The sequence below is a fragment of the Pituophis catenifer genome, unplaced genomic scaffold (assembly GCF_029215685.1).
Source record: "Pituophis catenifer annectens isolate HBS135680 unplaced genomic scaffold, rPitCat1.0.hap2 SCAF_3, whole genome shotgun sequence".
In the NCBI taxonomy this organism is placed as follows: domain Eukaryota; kingdom Metazoa; phylum Chordata; class Lepidosauria; order Squamata; family Colubridae; genus Pituophis; species Pituophis catenifer.
In genome coordinates this window covers 62841226-62864820 of record NW_027256883.1, presented here as the reverse complement: position 1 = coordinate 62864820, position 23595 = coordinate 62841226, and the positions used below count along the sequence as shown (strand labels likewise).

Below are 23595 nucleotides of genomic sequence, written 5' to 3'. Positions count from 1 at the left end.
GGGTGAGAGGACCGACCCTTGCGGCACTCCCCATGCGAGATGCCTCAAGGTCGACCTCTGTCCCCCTGCCAACACAAACTGCGAGCGGTCGGAGAGGAAGGAGGAGAACCACCGCAGAACGGTGCCCCCTATTCCTAACCCCCTCAACCGCCACAGCATGATACCATGGTCGATGGTATCAAAAGCCGCTTAGGACTAGGACAGAGGAACAACCCCTGTCCCGAGCCCTCCAGAGATCATCCACCAACGCGACCAATGCCGTTTCTGTGCTGTGCCCCTGCCTGAAGCCCGACTGGCACGGGTCCAGATAGATAGCTTCATCCATGTGTCGGGATGTTAAGTGCTGCTTAAAACCTCTCCTTTAGATGCTTAATCCAGATATTAATCCAGATAAATATCTGCAACTCATTATTATGTAAACTCCTACTGAGTTTAGCCTTGATTTTTCTTACCCCCAACCAACATGAGCAGGACAACCCATGTCAGAAGATGCTACAGAGTAGTGCATCCTTTGTACTCCACATGCACGTCCCTTGTGTTATTATCTGCACAACTGTGTTACATATGCTGTATACTGATCTGTCCCCGTCCACACACACACACAAACACAGCCAGCCGAGGGTTAAGAAAGTACTTGGCACGCACACAGGTCGTTATCTCAAACTTGGCAGCAATATAATCACCGTCTACCAAGAGCTTTTACTGCAACAGATAACATAAAATTACATACGCATTGCAAATAGTCCAGCAAAACAATATCCCTTTCGGCAGCTTCAGAAGTTGTTCAAGTGACTAGCCAAAGTTAGTTTTTGTTCGTCACGGAGTTTTACCAGCCACCACCCTCTCTTATATAGTTTCTGGGGTGTGGTCCAGTGACTCAGTTCTAATCCCTAGCACGCCTCCTTAACTGCTGCAACCGTTTATCACGCCTTCGTTGGCGTGCATCCAGGAATGACGGCTCTCCTTCACTCTCATCTGAGACACCTGGCTCCTGGCTAATCTCCTCTCCCTCGGCCGGCACCTGAGATAGTGCCAGAGGGGAGGGGCCTGGAGAGGGAGGCCTGGCTGACTCCTCTTCCTCATGTTCGGAGCTTTCTTCCTCCGATGAGATAGGCTCAGAGGGCGGGGCCACAACATATACCATAGTCTTCAATTTATGACAATTTATTCAGTGACCACTTGAAATTATGATTGTGCTAAAAGAATGCATTATGGCCCAAAATTTGGGTGTTTGACAATTTATTTATTTATTATCTAATTTATATACCGCCCTTCTCCCGAAGGACTCAGGGTGGTGTACAGCCAAAGTAAAAACATAAATACAAACATTAAAACCAATTTAAAAAGGTATATATATGTTTGGCCCCAAACATATGGGGCCATGGAGCGCTTTAAAGGTGATACCAACACCTTGAAGCGCACCCGGAAAACCACTGGGAGCCAGTGCAGCTCACGCAGGAGAGGTGGTATGTGGGAGCGCCATGCAGCTCCCGTAACTACCCGCGCGGCCACATTCTGGACCAGCTGGAGTCTCCGGGTGCTCTTCAAGGGGAGCCCCATGTAGAGAGCATTGCTGTAGTCCAGGCGAGAGGTGACGAGGGCATGAGTGACTGTGCACAAGGAATCCCGATCTAGGAAGGGCCGCAACTAGTGGATCAGGCGAACCTGATAAAAGGTCCCCCTGGCTACAGCCGTCAGATGTTCCTCCAAGGACAGCTGTGTATCCAGGAGGACGCCCAAATTGCGAGCCCTTTCCGTGGGGGCCAAGGACTCGCCCCCAATAGTCAGTGATGGAGTCAACTGACTATATCGGGATGCTGGAAACCACAGCCACTCAGTCTTGGATGGGTTGAGCCTGAGCCTGTTCCTCCCCATCCAGATCCGCACAGCCTCCAGGCACCGGGACATCACTTCAAGGGCATCATTGGGGTGGCGATGTACAGCTGGGTGTCGTCAGAGTACTGGTGGTACTTCACCCCGAAGCCACGGATGATCTCACCCAGCGGCTTCACATAGATGTTGAACAAAAGGGGCGAGAGAACCGACCCCTGAGGCACCCCACATATGAGGCGTCTCGAGGTCGACCTCTGCCCCCCTGCCAACACAAACTGCGACCGGTCCAAGAGAAAGGAGGAGGACCACCGTAACACGGTGCCCCCCATCCCCAACTCTTCCAACCGGCGCAGCATGATACCATGGTTGATGGTATCAAAAGCCACTGAGAGGTCTAACAGGACCAGAAGAGAGGAGCAACCCCTGTCCTGAGCCCTCCAGAGATCATCTACCAATGCGACCAATGCCGTTTCCGTGCTGTACTCGGGCCTGAAGCCCGACTGGAATGGATCTAGATAAGACGTTTCCTCCAGGTATTGAGGAAACTGTCGTGCGACCACACTCTCAACAACCTTCGCCACAAAGCGAAGGTTGGAGACGGGATGGTAGTTGGCTAATACTGCCGGGTCCAGGGAAGGCTTCTTGAGGAGAGGCCTCACCACCGCCTCTTTCAAGGCCGTGGGGAGGTAACCCTCACTCAATGAAGCGTTGATAATTCCCTGGAGCCAGCCTTGTGTAACCTCCCAGGAAGCCAGTACTAACCAGGAGGGACACAGGTCCAGCAAACATGTGGCCGCACTAAGTCTTCCCAAAGTCCTGTCCACGTCATCAGGGGTCACAGAGTCAAACTCTTCCCAGGTAACATTCTCAAGACTATTCCTTGCCACCCTGCCCGAATCTACCCAGTCATAGTCCAAATCCCCCCGGATCTGTGCGATTTTGTCATACAGATATTGTCCAAATTCCTCAGCCCTGCCTTCCAGGGGGTCCTCCCGCACTCCCGGATGTAACAGGGAGCGGGTCACCCTGAACATGGCGGCTGGACAATTATCTGATGACGCAATAAGGGCAGAAAAGTAATTAAACTTTGCCGCCTTTATCGCCACTAGGTAGGTCTTAATTAAGGTTGTACTGCATTTAATTCTTGGATTATATATAACAAATTTTCAGGAAACCAACACATTTTTCAGCTCTAGGAAAGAAGACAACAGGAGCTAAGAATGATTGGAGAAATATATCAGCAGTTCTACTTACGGGTCTGAAAATATGAATATCTTGGGTCCTAGACACTAAATGGGAACTTTTTGCAATACAAGTCGCAGTCTCCAATTTATCTCCTGTTAGCATCCATATCTATGAGATAATTTTAGAATTTAACTGTTAACTCTTTATTATATTAAAAACTGTGCACATATCTTTCTCAAATTAACTTAAGGGAAAAAAAGGAAAGATTCAAATTATTACTTTGGCTTTGTTTTGCATCAAATAGATGCAGAGTCCAGCTGTAGGGGTCTACGGAGACAAAAGCAACCAGCATTTAAACTCATTCTATCTATTCAAATGTGGTAGTTCCTTAGGTCATTTATTAACCGGACAGATACAGTTTAAAGGAGCAAAGTATATTTCACTCTTTCCTTCCCACAAATATTTGTTTCCATATAATTAGTTTCTTGCAAGATTTTATGTTCTGAATCCTGTTATAAATCATAGTAATTCATATTGCTCTATTATTCATGGCAAGCATTCAAATATCTGAAATATATATTATCCAATTAAACCTTGAAATAACTAAGTTATAAATTAATATTATTGTCCAAATAGGTAGCTTTTTATAAACAAACAAATTCATATGGCTGCCAATCTACCAAAGGAACTCTAGATAGTGAATAGAGATTAAAATGTCCTCCAAAATGTATAAATCCATTAAAGAAAAAGTAAGACAAGACCTGTAAACACCCCCCCCCCCTAAAATTTAAAGCCCTGGAAGGCAAATCCTAATGTGTTTAATAATGTGATCTGCTCCATTGCAACTTCTGTGCATATGAAATACTAAAAGTATTCAGTTATATAACATTAGCAGAATATTATTAGCAGAATTAGCAGAAATAGATATACAGTGAGGCAAAAAAGTATTTAGTCAGCCACCAATTGTGCAAGTTCTCCCACTTAAAAAGATGAGAGAGGCCTGTAATTGTCATCATAGGTAGACCTCAACTATGAGAGACAAAATGAGAAAACAAATCCAGACAATCACATTGTCTGATTTGGAAAGAATTTATTTGCAAATTATGGTGGAAAATAAGTATTTGGTCACCTACAAACAAGCAAGATTTCTGGCTCTCACAGACCTGTAACTTCTTCTTTAAGAGGCTCCTCTGTCCTCCACTCATTACTGTATTAATGGCACCTGTTTGAATTTGTTATCAGAATAAAGGACACCTGTCCACAACCTCAAACAGTCACACTCCAAACTCCACTATGGTGAAGACCAAAGAGCTGTCAAAGGACACCAGAAACAAAATTGTAGACTGCACCAGGCGGGAAAGACTGAATCTGCAATAGGCAAGCAGCTTGGTATGAAGAAATCAACTGTGGGAGCAATAATTAGAAAATGGAAGACATACAAGACCACTGATCTCCCTCAATCTGGGGCTCCACGCAAGATCTCACCCCGTGGGATCAAAATGATCACAAGAACGATGAGCAAAAATCCCAGAACTACACGGGGGGACCTAGTGAATGACCTACAGAGAGCTGGGACCAACGTAACAAAGGCTACCATCAGTAACACACTACGCCGCCAGGGACTCAGATCCTGCAGTGCCAGACGTGTCCCCCTGCTTAAGCCAGTACATGTCCGGGCCCGTCTGAAGTTTGCTAGAGAGCATTTGGGTGATCCAGAAGAGGATTGGGAGAATGTCATATGGTCAGATGAAACCAAAGTAGAACTGTTTGGTAGAAACACAACTCGTTGTGTTTGGAGGAAAGAGAATGCTGAGTTTCATCCAAAGAACACCATACCTATTTGTGAAGCATGGGGGTGGCAACATCATGCTTTGGGGCTGTTTCTCTGCAAAGGGACCAGGACGATTGATCCGTGTACAGGAAAGAATGAATGGGGCCATGTATCGTGAGATTTTGAGTGCAAACCTCCTTCCATCAGCAAGGGCATTGAAGATGAAATGTGGCTGGGTCTTTCAGCATGACAATGATCCCAAACACACTGCCCGGGCAACGAAGAGCGGCTTCATAAGAAGCAGTTCAAGGTCCTGCAGTGGCCTAGCCAGTCTCCAGATCTCAACCCCATAGAAAACCTTTGGAGGAAGTTGAAACTTCGTGTTGCCCAGCGACAGCCCTTGGCCGACGGTACCCTGAGGAGTCCCTCTCTGTGGGAGCGGACTGGTCGGTGGGAGGCTATTGGTGGCAGAAGGCGGTCCCGTAGATATCCTGGTCTTATAGGTGTTACATGGGCGTAACGAGGTGCACCCATACCCACCCGCGCGGCCGCATTCTGGACCAGTTGGAGCCTCCGTGTGCTCTTCAAGGGGAGCCCCATGTAGAGAGCATTACAATAGTCCAGACGGGAGGTGACGAGGGCGTGAGTGACCGTGCGCAAGGCTTCCTGGTCCAGAAAGGGATGCAACTGGTGGATCAGGCGAAACTGATAAAAAGCCCCCCTGGCTACGGGCGTCATACGCTCTTCTAAAGACATCCGTGAGTCCAGGAGGGCACCCAGATTGCGAGCCCTCTATGTGGGGGGCAAAGATTCATGCAGGAATTGCACAAAATCCTCAGCTTGACCCTGCAAGGGATCTTCCCGCACTTCCACCCGAAGGAGGGAGTGGGTCACCCTAAACAGAGCAGCTGGGTGGTTCTCTGCAGATGCGATAAGAGTGGAAAAATAGTTAGATGTTGCCGCTTTTATCGCCACTAGGTAGGTCTTGATATAAGACCTCACCTGTGTCCAGTCAGATTCGGATTGACTAGTCCTCCAAACACTTTCTAGGCGTCTTTTCTGATGCTTCATCTCTCTCAGCTCCTCGGAGAACCAAGGAGCCAATTGAGATCGGCATCGAGTCAGAGGCCGCAAAGGCACGACGTGGCCGCACTATCCCAAGGGCCACCAGGTCTTCAGTCGAGTTGTGTGCCAGAGTCTCAGGAAATGGCCCAAGCTCCATCTGGAACTTTCGGGATCCATCAAGCGCCTGGGACGGAACCATGTAGTCGGTTCCGTCTCCCTGCGGTGGGGGGAAGCGGCTTGAAAGTCTAAGCGAAGGAGCGAATGATCTGTCCATGACAAGGGTTTAATGTCTAGGTCCCCTCTACCATGATCATTCAGCCACTGACCAGAGATAAAAATCAAGTCCAGAGTGTGTCCCCCTGTGTGAGTGGGGCCTTGCACTAACTGGGTCAGGTCCATGGCCGTCATGGAAGCCATGAACTCCCGAGCCACCTCTGACGTCTCACCGACGGATGGCAGGTTGAAATCCCCCATAACAATAAGTCTGGGGGTATCAACTGCCACCCCGGCAATCACGTCGAGTAGCTCAGGCAGGATCACCGCCACGTGGCAGGGAGCAAGGTACATAGTCAGCAAACCCATCTGCACCCCACGGCCCCACTTCACAAAAAGGGACTCACATCCGGCTATCTGAGGAACAGTGGCCTCCCTCGGACAAAGACTTTCTCTAATAATTGCCGCTACTCCCCCACCCCTCCCTTGGGCCCTCGGCTGAAGAAATGCACGGAAGCCTGGAGGGCACATTTCAACAAGGGGAACCCCCCCTCCTGGCCCAACCAGGTCTCCGTAATCCCAGCCAGGTCTACACCCCCCCCTCCACAATAAGATCACAAATGAGGGGGCTTTGTTAATTACCGACCTGGCATTACATAACATCAGTCGAGGACCCAGGGCCTGAGACTCTGTGCAATCCAGGACACGAGCCACGCTATGGGGGCCGGAGTGCGCAATCGCTCGAAGACAGCGAGTGCGCACCCCCTGAACCTGATATGGCCCCCTGCGCCCGCCATGCCTGCCCCTCCCTCTTATCACTTTGATGGAACTGCCCTTTCTTTTGCCCCCCGGCGCCCCGGTCAGATTACCCTTCTCCCCTCCTCCTCTGCGCCCATCCAACCCACCACCCTGCATAGTGGCTCTATGGACCTCCCCCGGTCCATCTCTAAAGCCCCCTCCCGGGTCCACTTAAAAGCGTCCCTGGTACCCTTTTTAAAAAAAACCTCAACCCCCTCTTTTTCACATGCCACCTCTCCGGGTCCCAAAACCCGTCATTGAGGTAGGCCCTCGATAATGTGGAGGGCCACGTCTGCGAGAGGGGGGCATCTCGCAGTGCAATTAGTTCAGCCACCAAATACATCCACTAAGAAGACCAAATGGAACTGGTATCCGGGTGGGGTCCAATAAAGTTCTATAGAAGATGGTAAAAGATGGTAGAAACCATGTGGAAGAAACAGCTGGCCTCCACTGTTCTCTCACCACAGTGGGAGGAGTCCCAGGCCTTTGAGCACCTTTGCAAGATCAATGTCCTAATCACCCTCTCACGGCGATGGTCAGATGGTCATAACTTTGGAGGATTTGTTGGTCCGCCTCCAGTCTTACAGCAGTAAGCAGTGCCCAAAAGCCGTCTCCCTCAGCACCCACATGACTATCCAGACCACCTTGGTGCATGGGCTCAATAAAATAGAATAGTAGAGTAGAATAATAATTTATAGAGACAGGTCGATGATAATCCACGGGCGGGGGATGTTCCACAAACTGGGAATAAATCCGCAGTAATACAATCCATGGGCAGCATCTAAGAAGTCCAAACCAGGCTGAAAAGAAAGGGGGGAGGAAGAGAGATGCAGCCAGTCCATAGGCCCGCCTCTGGCAACTGCCATATCCAGAAGTTTAGTAATCCCCTCAGCCATGGCTGCAGCCTCCAAGTCCCCAATCACAATTGGTGGTTTGGTTTATTAGCCTCTGCTCGGCTGCAGGGCATGTTAGACATCTCCTTTTGTCCCCTCCACCAACATTGCTCTTCCGAGCCAAATCAGCCTCCTACAGCGGTCGCCATTTCGCCAGGGGTAACCTCCACCACCGCCAGCAAACATCCGGATCTCCAGTGAACCCTCCGGTATCTACAGAGCCTCTGCAGCTCCCTGAGGTAACTCTGGGCCAGGCAAGATCTTTCAGGCCGGCCTCGTCCCACCGCCAATTCAGCCGGCCGCTGTGTTCGGCTGTTGACATTGCCATTGCCGCCCTCAATGCGAAAACGTTGGAGCGACCGGCCGTTGGTGCCTTCAATCCCATGGCACTCAGTCTACCTAAATTTCCCCAGCCATGCTGTTCCGGAGGGCAAAAAAGCCCTCTCCAGGCTGGGGGAGAGTTCCCATCACCGGGGATTCAGGCTAGGATTGTAAAAACAGAGGACCCCAAAAACACCCGAATCCACCCCATGGTCGATTGCAGATTCAGGGTGGTGTCGCCATCTTGCGAACATCACTGCTCTAGAGGAGATCTGCATGGAGGAATGGGCCAACATACCAGCAACAGTGTGTGCCAACCTTGTGAAGACTTACAGAAAATGTTTGACCTCTGTCATTGCCAACAAAGGATATATAACAAAGTATTGAGATGAACTTTTGATATTGACCAAATACTTATTTTCCACCATAATTTGCAAATAAATTCTTTCCAAATCAGACAATGTGATTGTCTGGATTTGTTTTCTCATTTTGTCTCTCATAGTTGAGGTCTACCTGTGATGACAATTACAGGCCTCTCTCATCTTTTTAAGCGGGAGAACTTGCACAATTGGTGGCTGACTAAATACTTTTTTGCCCCACTGTATATGTGGATATATTCATGAAAAAATTCATATGGTAACTCTTATATATTGCTGTATATAGTTAGTAATTATATTGTTGTATAGTTACTAAGTTACTATAATACAAAAATTAAAATGAATTTTCTATACTTTCTTTACTTTTTTGCATAAGACAAAATAATTGTCTGTAGTTAATATATTTAAATGTATTCTACAAAAAATTAACTTTGCCTTCTCTCTGTCGTGCTCTCTCTCTCTCTGTGTTCCTTTTACCTATAGGTGTTGGACCAACAGTGATACATTCCTAGTTGCTTATATTTCTCATATGAAACAGACTGAATTCTTAGTTAGAGCAACTGATCTCCAGTAAAAGAACAAAAAATGTATATAAACAAACTGAAGAATAAAAAAAAATATTAGTACCTTTATTCCAGCATTCCGTAGCATCTCTAATGTTGGCCTAACATCAGCCTGTAATTGATCTTCAACTCCAGTGAGACACAATAATTCCATTTCTCTTTCTAGACTCTCTACAACTGCAGCCACCTTGAGCATTCTGTCATGTATACTTAATTTTGCTTGATTATATCGACTCTAAGACAAAACAAAATGTAATTTGTAGCCTCAAGTAGATAAGAAAGATTTTTATACTATCCAAAATGCAAGCCCTAGAGTGTTATTTGATTCACAGATTCACTTTAAAATCTGAAATTCAGATTTCACCTATGATGTGCATGCAGAAGTAAATGAACATAAGTAATATCAATGACAGAAAGAAATGTAAATAACTAAATATTTTATATCTGTACAATTCAATCTTAAATTGGTCTGATCACATGATGTCACAGTTTATGAATGCATTGGTCAATAAAAGAATTGCCTGTTCTATTAATCGAAGATTACCTGCATTATTGTTCAAAAAATCTGGGGTAAGAACAATTATATTCCTTGACAATATGAATATTACCTATATAAATACATTATTGACTCCCAATTGGGAGTGTATCAAAGTGGGAATGTATCAATTTGTATCAATTTGTTTTTAAACAGAATGAAATTCAATGTAGGGAAATGTAGGCAAAGAACCCCCAAATGCACAGGTAGGAGACTACATTATCATCCACATGGCAGATAGCTAATTTCTTTCCACCCACTTAAATGGAAACTCTTATGAACACAGTAATAGAATATTAAACAATTCAGATAAAGCCGAGGAAAGTAAGGAAAAGCAAAAAAAGAAAGCTGTAGAAATCAAGCCAATGATGAAGTCAATGGAGGTGGACCTCACCTATCAATTGTCTACAGTAAAGAGAAATTACATATCTGAACTAAATAGAGGTTATTTTGCCATTACTGGAGCTCAGTGTAATATTTGTCTTTCAACTTTTTTTTACCTCAAAATCCTGATATTGTTCTTCTGTTAAGGATTTTTTGGCAACAACCAAAGTGCGCAGACCTTCTCTTGCCATGTTACCACACTAAAATTGCAAATAAATAAATAATTAAAGAATAGTTATGAATCATGCTGCAATGCATTGATACAAAAAGACAAAAGTTTATGAGGTCAATTTACATTAAGTTGTAAACTTTTATTCTTGAGACATCAAGTCAGCTACATATTGTCAACAGTAAGATTATTTAAATTGTCCCAGCAACTCTTCTATATTGTCAGAGAAAGGCAATATCACAATAGAACTGATAACTGACAGGATAAAGGAAACCTTGAAACTCCTGCCCAAAAGAGGCAGCCAAGCATATTAGAGAGAGCCTTCTCTGTGGGGGCACCTACTATCTGGAATGAGCTCCCCCAGGAGATACGGAGGATCCCGGATCTGCGTACCTTCCGTCGCGCACTTAAGATGTTCCTATTTCATCAAGCTGGCCTGACCTAAATTTTCCTCTTTTTAAATGGGAATTTTAAATTTGGTTTTAAATTATTGGGGTTTTAAAATGGTTCAGCCAAATTTATTTAATTTGTTTTATCTCTATTTTAAATTTTGTATCTACATGTTTTATTTTATGGCTGTTCACTGCCCTGAGTCCTTCGGGAGTAGGGCGGTATACAAATTTAATAAAATAAATAAATAAATTATGTTTGATGGGCAAAAGAAAAAGGTACAGGAGGGTTTAAATATTGATTCTTCAAAAGGGACTTCCTCTTGAACCAAGCAGTTTCTGGAATTCTTTCATTAATTTATCTCAATTAACAACTTTTTATGTAAAGTTTTTAACTTCTTGTGAGTTTGTGTAATCAGTTCCAGTCCTCCCTGTTGGTTGAAGCCTGACACCTCCTGATATTTGAATCAACAGTTTTGCCTTCTATGTTTCTTTGATCCTTTGTCATCTCTATCCCAGATTAAGGAACCAATGCCATGTAGATAATGACTACTTTTACTGATAATGACTACTTTTACTTTTACTATAACACCTATAGTAACAGAACCTTGGAAGTCTGAATGTGCTCCCCTCCCTTTATCTTTGTATGAACTAGAGAGAGGTCTCCCGAGACATTTACTCAAACTAGTTTCTTGAAATGGGTTCAAACCTCATGTGTCTAATCATGGGCCTTGGTAGTAGCTCTTTGTCCTGTCTTTCAAGGCCATTCCCTATGCCCTCTGTATCCTTCAAGTGGAAATTAAATTAGCTCTGGTTATTTTTGAAGGGCTAATTCAAAAAGTAGGGCCGAGGGATTCTTTTATCCTATGGCCACTTGGCCTCTGAAGTGCCTGTGCTGGTTTTTGTCCATGATTTGTAATAATACAGGAAATTACATAGGGAAGTTACATGGAGATTTGGGCTGTATTACAGATGACAAGTAGGTTTTTCTTGTCTCTATCAATCTATCATTTGGAAATGATGTAGGCAAACTAACCAAAGCTTAAAATAGTTGGAGGTGAATGTATAGTTGGTGGAAAAACTGTTGTCTGGTTATAAATTTGCAATCAGTCTGAGGAATGGCTACATTCTCCCTGCACTATCAAAAGCATATGGAAATTTGTATCATCTTTTGGAACACAGGTGACTTCTCTGGCTAGAAGTACCTTTGACAAGCTTTGGCTGGTTTCTGAAATAAGATCTAGCAGAGAAAACCAGTTAAACTCCAGTCTAGAATACGGTAAGGTTCTCTAAATGTATCTTTAAAGTCCAAAAATATCAGCATAAAATTCTATGCCAATATACTTGTAGGGATTGGACAAATTCAACTCAATTAACTATGGAGATATTTGGATCCAAATTACATGAGGAAAAACGTTTTCTTACTTAAACTTCTCTGTGTCCTACATTAAGCTGCAGAAAGCTTAGTCAGGCATACTCCTCAGATCAATAAGGCCATGAGGTATAAAGGACACAGTCATTTTATTGATGCCCTAATGACTAGAATTTCTTCTGCTAAAAAATTTACCATGCTGTTTGAACAATGGGTTTTAAATAGTTCCAAATTATTATTTTCATCAATTTTGCTCTTATTCCAATTTTTATTCTCCTATTTTCTTTTAAATATGCTTCATTGTTTTCTTCATTAATTTTTTTTTAATTAAATTACAACATGTAGACTATGTCTTAGGTGCAGGATAGAAATACCTTAAGACTATTTATGAAACACATCTATGAATAAAAAAGTAACCCTCATGGAATTTAATAGGCAGGCTCTATTAAATGAACTAAGATGTTTCTGATGTTCACTTTCTCTTTTTTGGGGATCCTTTACTCTTCCTCACTCTTCTAAGAAGTGAGGTTCCTTATTAAGTTTTAGAAATTAATCACTTTCCTTGAATGCAATATTTCATATAAATGCACTGGGACAATACAGTGAACACAGCTTAGAGCAGATATTCTTTTTCTCTTTGATTCTCTGCCTGATTTATTGGATTACATGATTTCCAAAGTCCCTATTTTATCACCATCTGACTTAGACTACATGTTCCCTTTATTTTTTAAATATGGTTTCAAAATTATTTTTTCAGGCTAAATTGTACATTTATTATAGAAAATGTCTACACTACATCATTAAAGTACTTGGAATAAGCTTATTTTTCTCTATTAAAATAGTAAAATTAAAAAGATCATTTTTTTAAAAGCAAACTTCTGTCATTCTAATGCAAAATGTGTATCGATTTGACCTCATAATGCTAAATAAATTAAGCAAGTATTTTACAATTAATTGTACATCATTATCACAGAAAGTAATTTTTATGACACTTTATTAGGTCTTCAGGGAATTTAATTTATTCATGACCCTGATTAAATCAAACTGCCTGAAGCGACTATTGATTTATATTGCCAATACCATTATGAACATGCATTGTGTGATTATCACATTACCATATTATCTGTATGTAAGGTCAAATAAAGACAACTGCTGGTGTCCAGTACAGCAATATAGTATAATGCATTTATTTTGTAAAAACATGCTTTCATACATAATTTAAATATATTTTCAGTTACATTTCTGCTGTCCAGGGGAAAAGCAAAGCCAGCAAAACAGATTGAGCATATATGAGATCATGTTTATGATGACTGTTTAGATTTAAAGTAAGATCCTTGCTTTCTAATAGATACTGCATTCAGGAAAAAAAAAAACATTTTACATTACTCATTAAATTAGTTATATCTTTTGTCTCCTTTTCAATTATTAGATGAACCTTTAGATAAAAATTTCCAAAATTTATTATTCATTTGTTTTTGTTTTATATTTGCTGTAGGCAAGTTAGATGTTACTGGATTAGAAAAGATTATTATTCAGTTTCTATTATTAAATTCCGTTATACATTTTAATAATAAAGTAAAACACTTGCTTTTTCCAAAATTGAAGCAATTGTTAGCAATATTTCTTACCTCCTCTTCTAGCCAATCATTATACTGAACAATGGAGGACATTGCAACATCTGCACCTTTCATATAAAACATGATTTCACCTGTAGATTCATCCTAAAAATAAGCATAGCAATAACATAAGGATAAAAGAAACAAATGCTGACCTAAAACCACATGTACAATATTTATTCCTTTCATTCCTAGAATATAGAATCTGTAAAAGTTAGGAAATGAGTCAATTCATACTATGAAAATTGATGAAAAGAAAATCTACTCTTAAAATATTTTAGAGGACATTTATGTTTTCTTCCAGTCCTTATATTATAAATATGTACAAGATCGGATATTTTCACTAGGATTCCAATGAGAAAAGAAAATATTAACAATACATACCCTCACTATGATTCCCATTCGCTTGCTCTCAGATGTGAAAGGGAAAATTTGCAGAATATAGTATGTCAGAATCTGTCCACTGGGGGTTTTCAGTTGCATTGAAGTCAAATCCCTGTTCACCAAAGTAAGACCAACACTTTCTGTCCATTGAACCAAAGCTACCTAGATAAAAATACAATAGTGATTAGGGTCAATCGTACTCTGTGTAAATCAAAATGAACACAATAAAATTCAATGCAGAAAAAAATCAACAAATAAAAAGGAATACAATATACAAATGGTGATAGATTCAGTACAACCAATAACTATTGCGTTTTATATAGCTGTTTTGTATGATTCCCAATTTGGATTGGACAGAAGCAACTAGACAAAGTACATTTTGTCAACTGATGTATAACAGCAAAAAAAAAAAAAAAAAAAAAAAATAACTCTGATGTGAGAGACAATATATTGCTTTCATCACCAGTGACCATTTTATATAATTATAAAATTCAATCCTTATTTTTATCCCCCTTTTTGTCTCCTTTTGTTTCTTTTTTTATTAATTGTTTATTCTCTTTCTTTAATCTATTTTAATCATTGTAGTTTTCTTATTGAATTATCACAGATGTATTATTTGTTTGTTACATTTCACTAACACTCTAGGTTAGGGACGCCCAACCTTGTTAACTTTTAGACTTGTGGACTTCAATTCCCAGAATTCCCCAGGCAGCATGTTGAACTCCACAAAAGTCTTAAAGTTGCCAAGGTTGGACACCTCTGCTCTAGGTCAAATCTTCAATTTTGTAGCCTCTCATTTTTTGAAATAGCTTACTACTCAAAATCAAATTCGCTCCCACACTGTTAAATGTTTCAGGAAAGCCATTAAAACAAGGCTTTTTAAGAAAGCCCTAGGAGGAGATCCAGTAAAAGTTACTGGGCTGTGGTTGGACGCTTTGTTCTCATAACCTTAATTTCTGTTTTAGTAACTTTTGTATTGCCATTTTGATTACTGTTTCTCATTTTATTATACTTTTTGGTATTTTAATCCTTTTATTATAAGAAGAAAATGTAAGCTCTTCAAAGTCTTCTTGCAATGGAACAGCACATAAACCTCAGCAAACAAATAATTAACTAGGGGAAAAAAAACAATAACCATTAGTAGTCTTATCATTGCAAAATTTGTATAATTCCCTTTTAAAGAAGTTCAAACTGGCAGACTTCACTAAGTAAGGATATAAGAATATATCCTACAATTTAATTTTGTTGAAAATAAAGAATTTGCAACTGCCTTTTTTCCAAAGCATTTCTCCAGCATTTAGCTTCATTCAAATTCTAACAACGTAAAAATGAAAACATCATTTTTGCCATACTTTGTATAATTTTGTCATTTCAATCCTTACCACTGATATTGTTTCCTAACCTAGCATACCCCACATATTGGCTGTGAAGGTGCTCTGATATTAGATTTCTTCCTCTATGTTCAAAATAGGACAGTAAAATCTGATAAATTCTCTGGCCTGAGACAATATTGAGGACCTATAGGATTTAAAACTATATTAAACTAGTACTAGCATGTACTAGCTATGTATGTACTAGCTATGTATGTACTAGAATGAGAATTTTTTTTCAGAAATATATTGCTCAAGTCTGCCAACATATTGTCTATCTGACTGCATATCTGGCATACAACAGCATTCTGGTTCAGATGAATTAAAACTGAATATGCAAATGTGCATATTAATTTGATCTGAATAAAAAGTTCAAGGCAGATAAAATTAAATAATAAAAACTTTATTGTAATTGAAAAGCTTTTAGATATTAAGTAAAACATATTCTATCTATCTATCTATCTATCTATCTATCTATCTATCTATCTATCTATCGTCTGTCTGTCTGTCTGTCTGTCTGTCTGTCTGTCTGTCTGTCTATCTATCTATCTATCTATCTATCTATCTATCTATCTATCTATCTATCTATCTATCTATCTATCTACAGTCAGGTCCAGAAATATTGGGACATCGACACAATTCTAACATCTTTGGCTCTATACACCACCACAATGGAGTTGGAATGAAACAAACACAATGTGCGTTAACTGCAGACTGTCAGCTTTAATTTGAGGGTATGTACATCCAACTCAGGTGAACGGTGTAGGACTTACAGCAGTTTGCATATGTGCCTCCCACTTGTTAAGGGACCAAAAGTAATGGGACAGAATAATAATCATAAATCAAACTTTCCCTTCTTAATACTTGGTTGCAAATCCTTTGCAGTCAATCACAGCCTGAAGTCTGGAACGCATAGACATCACCAGATGCTGGGTTTCATCCCTGGTGATGCTCTGCCAGGCCTCTACTGCAACTGTCTTCAGTTCCTGCTTGTTCTTGGGGCATTTTCCCTTCAGTTTTGTCTTCAGCAAGTGAAATGCATGCTCAATGGGATTCAGGTCAGGTGATTGACTTGGCCATTGCATAACATTCCACTTCTGTCCCTTCAAAAACTCTTTGGTTGCTTTTGCAGTATGCTTTGGGTCATTGTCCATCTGCACTGTGAAGTGCTGTCCAATGAGTTCTGCAGCATTTGGCTGAATGTGAGCAGATAATATTGCCCAAAACACTTCAGAATTCATTCTGCTGCTTTTGTCAGCAGTCACATCATCAATAAATACAAGAGAACCAGTTCCATTGGCAGCCATACATGCCCATGCCATGACACTACCACCACCATGCTTCATTGATGAGGTGGTATGCTTAGGATCATGAGCAATTCCTTTCCTTCTCCATATTCTTCTCTTCCCATCACTCTGGTACAAGTTGATCTTGGTCTCATCTGTCCATAGAATCTTGTTCCAGAACTGTGAAGGCTTTGTTAGATGTTGTTTGGCAAACTCTAATTTGGCCTTCCTGTTTTTGAAGCTCACCAATGGTTTACATCTTGTGGTGAACCCTCTGTATTCACTCTGGTGAAGTCTTCTCTTGATTGTTGACTTTGACACACATACACCTACCTCCTGGAGAGTGTTCTTGATCTGGCCAACTGTTGTGAAGGGTGTTTTCTTCACCAGGGAAAGAATTCTTCGGTCATCCACCACACTTGTTTTCCATGGTCTCCCAGGTCTTTTGGTGTTGCTGAACTCACTGGTGCATTCCTTCTTTTTGAGAATGTTTCAAACAGTTGTTTTGGCCACGCCTAATGTTCTTGCTATCTCTCTGATGGGTTTGTTTTGTTTCTTCAGCCTAATGATGGCTTGCTTCACTGATAGTGACAGCTCTTTGGATCTCATCTTGAGAGTTGACAGCAACAGATTCCAAATGCAAATAGCACACTTGAAATGAACTCTGGGCCTTTTATCTGCACATTGTAATTGGAGTAATGAGGGAATATCACACACCTGGCCATGGAACAGCTGAGAAGCCAATTGTCCCATTACTTTTGGTCCCTTAACAAGTGGGAGGCACATATACAAACTGCTGTAAGTCCTACACCGTTCACCTGAGTTGGATGTACATACCCTCAAATTAAAGCTGACAGTCTGCAGTTAACACACATTGTGTTTGTTTCATTCCAACTCCATTGTGGTGGTGTATAGAGCCAAAGATGTTAGAATTGTGTCGATGTCCCAATATTTCTGGACCTGACTGTATCTATCATCTAATTTCTATGCTGCCTGTCTCCACTACAAGGTGGCTCTAGACTATTACAAATAATCCTTGATTTATGTCCCTAATTGAGATTGGATTTCCATTGTTAAGTGAAATGGTTAAGTAAAACATCACATGACCATGCCACTTAGTGACAGCACTCCCAGCAGTCCAGATTGTAGTCATTAGGCCAGGTTGATGCAGTCCTTCATGCATTTCTTGCCTGTGCAAGCTACCTGCTTCAATTCCCCTTACCTGCCTATCTCCTTCATCATCACTGTCCTTTTGGCCACTCTACACACCACTGTCTACCCCTGCTGCCTCTGCCACTGCTCCTCCAGCTGTTGAATGGAATCCAAGCAATGGGTGAGGGCCCTAGGATGCAAGCACAGCAGAGACTTGTCTATTAAATAGAGCTTGCTGGGCAGGATGGAAGCAGCAGGACGGAGCCAATGAAGGTGGAAGGACAATGGTGTGGATGGAAGAGGCCCATCTCCCATCACTGGTGTAAGGAGTGATAGCATACAGACTGTGGAGAGTGTGGTGGGACAGGCCAACGAACGTGGCACAGTATTGCCAGGTGAGATAGGAGAGGTGATGGCAATGCTCCAGGAAGAGGGTTTCCAGGAGGCACAGCTGGAGGAGTGGCCCACAGCCTTCATCATACTGGAAGCTGCTGGTCCTTCACAAGGCTTTGCAGGAGGAAGGCTGGGCCAGCCAAGCAGAAGGCCTGAGAGTAGATTCTGTCAGTGCTGGGCTTGCCTTTACTTCTCATTGAAGCCTGCAGGACAGTTCTGCGGGAGCACTTCCAACATGAGCTGCAGAGCATGTACTGTGCTTCTGAGAAGTCCTCAACTCTCCATTTCATCCAGTTTCATGGCCCCTGAACAGCACTTTCCACACAGCTATCGTCTTTGCTTGAGGAGCCACTGCTGCCTTCCTGGTCTGTCCCACACTTTATGGGTAATTGCTCCTTACATCTGATGATGAGGCTTATTTCCTGCACTGCTGTTCTTTTGCTCATGTGACTGTGGAATGCTGCAACTGGTAATAACTGGTAATAATATAGGCAAGTTGCCAAGTGCCAAAATTTTGATCACATGACTGCAAGAGGATGCTGCAGTGGCAGGAATTTTGAGGACCACTTGTAACTACTATTCATGAAGCATTGGCGTAACTTCAAAAAGTCACTGAACAAATTATCATGACCTGAGGACTACTTGTAATAATATACCTGCACTAAAATGTTTCAAGCCATATAATTTTAATAGAAAGAAAAATAATAATTTAGGCTTCTTATTTCTGAATGCAAAATAAACTCATATTATTAAGTAAAATAAAAATATAGAGGCGGAAAAACCATTTTTGTATTCTGCAAGCAAATGATATAAAATCACGAAGATCCTTAAGTAAAGCAATTCATTATAAGTCGCAATTCAAAATTAAAATCATCAGCAAACTGCAGGGAATAGAGAAATGAAACACATTCACACAACACTGGATTTTAGCTTTTTATAAAACTCACAATAGATATCTGGTGAGTATATACCTACATAGGTACAGCAGATATATCTTCTTAAAGACATAGAAAAAAGCATCTATAAAATGGCTCATCTAGAAAGGCTAGAAAGAATTTTTGAACTAGTTTCCTTCAAGAATAGTCATTAAGTATGTATCCGGATTGGAAAATACTAGTAACAGCAGCTGCAGAGGGAAGTTTAAAAAGGCAAGATGGTGGAAGTAGCATTGCAATTCAAGCCCCAACCCCCTTTTGCCTGTGCATGCATACACTGGGTTTGTATTGCAACACTGAATCTGTTATATTGTTTTTGACTTTTCCCCTCATAGACACCCGTGATAAATAAAAAAAGAAATAATCCATTATTGAGTAATTCGTGTGGCCAGATTAATGTAAGCACCTAAGAAATAAAAATGAATGTAAAATAAAAGAGGTTGGAAGGCCTCATATGCAGTTCTGTGAAAGGTGTCTGCCCCTTTCAGTTTTTCTGAATTTTTATGTATCCTTACCATTGTCATGAAAGTTTCATAAGATCCTATTGGTACAATAAATGAAATTTGAGCAAGGAAAAAATTGACATCAATGTTTGGTGCTTATTTAATTTACTTCATAAACAAAATCATCCTTCATGCAAAGAAGGACAGTAGCTGTGAGAGATAAACTCTTTGTCATTTGAAGCTAAAATGCAAATAGATCATTCAGCAAGAAAAACAAGTCTACAAGTAAATGATTACAGTTATTTTGCAACAGCCAAGCCAATATTCCAGACATGTCTAGACCAGAACAAAAATTGTGGAAGGGTCTAAAAAGAACTGTCTGTGCTAGAAAACCTTCAGAAGTTATTGAATTAAAATTGAATTCCTCCATTACATGGAGGAATAGACCAAATTTCCATACAATGATGTGAGAGTCCGATCAATAGCAACAGGAAAATGTCTGATTGCAAATACTGACCCCCGGAGGGTCAGTAATAATTTTGGCCTATTTGTGCTGGCAAAAGAGGCCTACTATCAATTCCATCAGCCAAGGAATTTCTGCTGGTGAGATCCAGAAGAGCCTTTTCTGCCCTGGTCCCTGAATTTTGGAATATCTTGCTGCAGAAGATCTGTCCCCCCTCTCTTTCAGCCTTCAGGAAAAGCCTTAAAACTTGGCTTGTTGACTAGGATTGGGTCCTGAAGGAGAAGCTACTCACACATTGATAGAGAAGGCACCCCCCACACTCCTTTGCTTCAAAGTTTTTTATTTTAGTTTTAATTTTTTGTAATTTTAATCTGTTTTTATATTTAAAATTATCTGGGTATTTGTATATTTTTTATTACACTGTAAGCCAGGGGTGTCAAGGTCCAGGGACTGGATTCAGCCCTCGGGGTACTTAGATCTGGCCCACGGGGCCACCCTGAAAACAGTGAAAGCTCGGCCTGCGGTGCTTCTGCCAGAGAAAACGGGCTCCCAAGCTCTGTTTTCGGCTGCCACAATCTCCTGCAACCCTCTACCAGTGAAAACAGAGCTTGGGCAGCCCTCCCGAGCTCCATTTTCACTGGCAGAGGGTTGCAGGAGGCTGTGGCAGCCAAAAATGGAACTCAGGACCCTGTTTTCACTGGCAAAGTGCTCAGGCCACAACAGGCCCACAACAGAAGTGACGTCGAGCTGGCCCCCCTGCCCCCCGAGGTTAAAACAACCCTGATGCGGCCCTCAATGAAATTGAGTTTGACACCCCTCTGTAAGCCATTCAGAGTTGCCTTGATCAAGAGATGGGAGGCAAATAAATATAATAATCCTGGCATATTGCTATTTGGATGAATATGGGTATGAAATAAATGAATCAATTTATGGTGTTATTGTTTACTCAAATCCCTTTTTAAACTAATGATGTATTAAGTTCTGATAACATTCATGCAAAATCGGAAGGGAGGCAAATGCTTTTTCACAGAACTGCATTAATATAGTATCTCTAAATTACAATTTTGTTAAAAGATTGCTATCGGAGGAAGACAGCAGAATAAATATAGTTTAAAATGTCATTTTTGATTCCACAAGAGCAATGCTTTTTAAAGTTTAAGAAGCCTACTATATTAGTTGCAAATGATCCAATACTCCAAAGGTTAATTTTCAATTTTCACTGTGAAAGGTTACTATTACATTCTGACCTGTAAATTGCATCTTTCCGTTAATACCCTATCATCTCATTTGTGCCCCATTGCAACGGAGGACTTGAATGTTCTATATTTGGTGACTCACATCTGTTTATTATTTAGTTTATGCTTGGCTTCACATGCTGGTTGAGTTGGCAGTTTATAGCACAACCTCATTTTAGATAGTTGTACCTGTGTGCACATAAAAATCAAGGAACCAAATCACCTGATTTTGAAGTTATTAGATTACTCTAAAATTAAGCACTCAACACTTAACAAAATATATTAAACATATAAAAATACTTAGAGAAAACTGAAAATACATTATGTCTCTGATTAGATAACCTGACAGTTAGTTGCTCCTTGAGGTAATCAACTCACCTGCCGGCAGGGCAGTTCAGAGATGACTCAGTCAGTTGTATAATAGCCATTACTGGAATCTTCCCAGATGGAAGAGATTAGGAGACAAACATTTTTCAGTGATTAAAAAAGAAATGGCCCCTCAGATAAAGTGGGGATGGAGCTGTGACTCCACCCTTTTGCCATCTCTCGCCTGCAACTTCTTCTGTGTAGGCTGATAGCACAAAACATATAAATTGGACAGGCCCCTTTTTGCCTGCTTTGAAAGCAAAGAGAATTCTGAATTTCTGACATGGTTGACTGAGTTTGGCTCCAAATTGGCTATTTCAGGTTCTAACTGGGCTAGTTTTCAGAATTGATAGGCTGGGTTTGAATGTTTCCATAACATCCTACTCCACGTCTAGTTAATTGCACCATGTGAACCATGGCTATATAAACATATAACCTTGCATCTCACATTTTTTTTTCTCTTGCTCATTAAAACAATGCTCACAGAATCCATTCATGAGCATGAAACAGGACCATAATCTAGTTTATTTTAAATACAGTACCTCTGGACTACCACCAAAACATTTGGAGTGAATCTAGAAGCATCTTTTCCTTTTATGCATTTTTCTAGTTCTTTGATTCAACAAGAGAAGTATTTTTAGGATTTTTTGATTCAATGAGAGAAGTATTCCCCCCCCACCCCAATGCTAAACACCATTCTTGCTCTATTCTGGAGGTTTCTTTGAGCCATTAGATCCACACTGTTGATAAAGGCATAGGGTTCGGAGGAGAGATACCACTTTGGAAGCAGATGTATCTCTTCCACTAAATCTAAAGAGACAAATGCTTTAATTTCTTTGCCTGGTCTAAGACTTGGGACATCGGATTTTTTTTTTTGCACAGGGAAGTCACAAGTCTATTGTGACTTGAATCAGTCTTGCTCCACAGACACTAGAGACAAGCACTTCTTCAAGTGCTCACAGCTACCATTTTGAACATTCTAACTATCAAAGCTGGTGCATGTACAGCCTTCAATTACCTTGCCCTTCTCCCCTTTACTGTACTTTTAATGCAACTAATTATTCAGTTATGAGAGGAAGTATTAGAAAGAAGAGCAAATAAAACATTAACCACTCCTTCCCACTGATATTATCACATGCACCAATCCCACTGCTGTTCCAGAACTAGTATGAATTTGGACCATAAGTTTAATGCCTCTGTGATTCAAGAAAAGCATAGCATAAATAGTTAAGCCATTGTTAAGCCTTTGCCTCAATACATCCTGAAAAAAAAGAGAACACCAAATCACCTTCTGACCACTCTGACCAAAATTGCTCTCCAAAATGGAGTCAACCCTACTCCAAATCTGAACTGATTATTCAATTTACAAGATTAGTTTACATGATAAAATCATCCTGTTTGCATAAAATATTAATATAGTGTTTATATGTTCCAATTGTTGAAATTATAAGTTAGTATAAGTTAGACAATTAATTTCTATAGTTTCTTTAAAATTGAAATTATGGTAATCAATCTTTTATAATAAAGATAGGGGTTTTTTGATGACAAGAATTATCTAGATTTTGTGACTTTTGAACCCATTGCTCTGTCCATTTATATATTTTTACATTGTTTATTTCATCATTTTAGCACCAGTTTAACTGAATATACACTACAGACAACTCTGCTGATGCTGTTTGAGTCTCCAACATGTTTGCTTTCTTTGCTATGCTATTGAGGGCACTAGGAATAGACAAATGAAACTCGATTTTTTCAGAGAAAATGAAATATTGATCACTTATCATAAGAAACAATGAGCCTGGCATAAGTAGAACTCATGCTATGAATACAGAATAAGTTACTAATCTGAAGCTACAGTAGTTATATGCATTATAATGATGCCCTGGTATTAACTTTCTTTAAAATGAATTAGGGTGCATTTGAATAGCTAGAGTTATAGATTCTAGGAATGGAAGAATCAGTTGTCTTATAAACTGTATCTTGTATCTTTCCTACAGTTTGCCGTGAACTTATCCTGCAAATTGTTATAAACTCTAAGAATATTATTAGATACCACAATATACAAAATTGAAAATATTTTATTA

At 40.8% G+C, this 23595-nt stretch overlaps 1 protein-coding gene across 3 annotated transcripts in view; it reads right to left on the bottom strand.

Moving 5' to 3' along the window:
- The window catches only part of ATP9B (ATPase phospholipid transporting 9B (putative)), a 150954-nt gene that overhangs the window by 18501 nt on the left and 108858 nt on the right, over positions 1-23595 (bottom strand). For all 3 annotated transcript variants that reach the window (XM_070940655.1, XM_070940653.1, XM_070940654.1), the window contains exons 16-20: positions 13869-14030; positions 13497-13589; positions 10055-10138; positions 9084-9254; positions 3088-3186 (exon numbers count right to left, since the gene is read on the bottom strand). In XM_070940655.1, coding sequence (XP_070796756.1) covers positions 3088-3186; positions 9084-9254; positions 10055-10138; positions 13497-13589; positions 13869-14030 — 609 coding nt within the window. The remainder of the gene's footprint in view (positions 1-3087; positions 3187-9083; positions 9255-10054; positions 10139-13496; positions 13590-13868; positions 14031-23595) is intronic.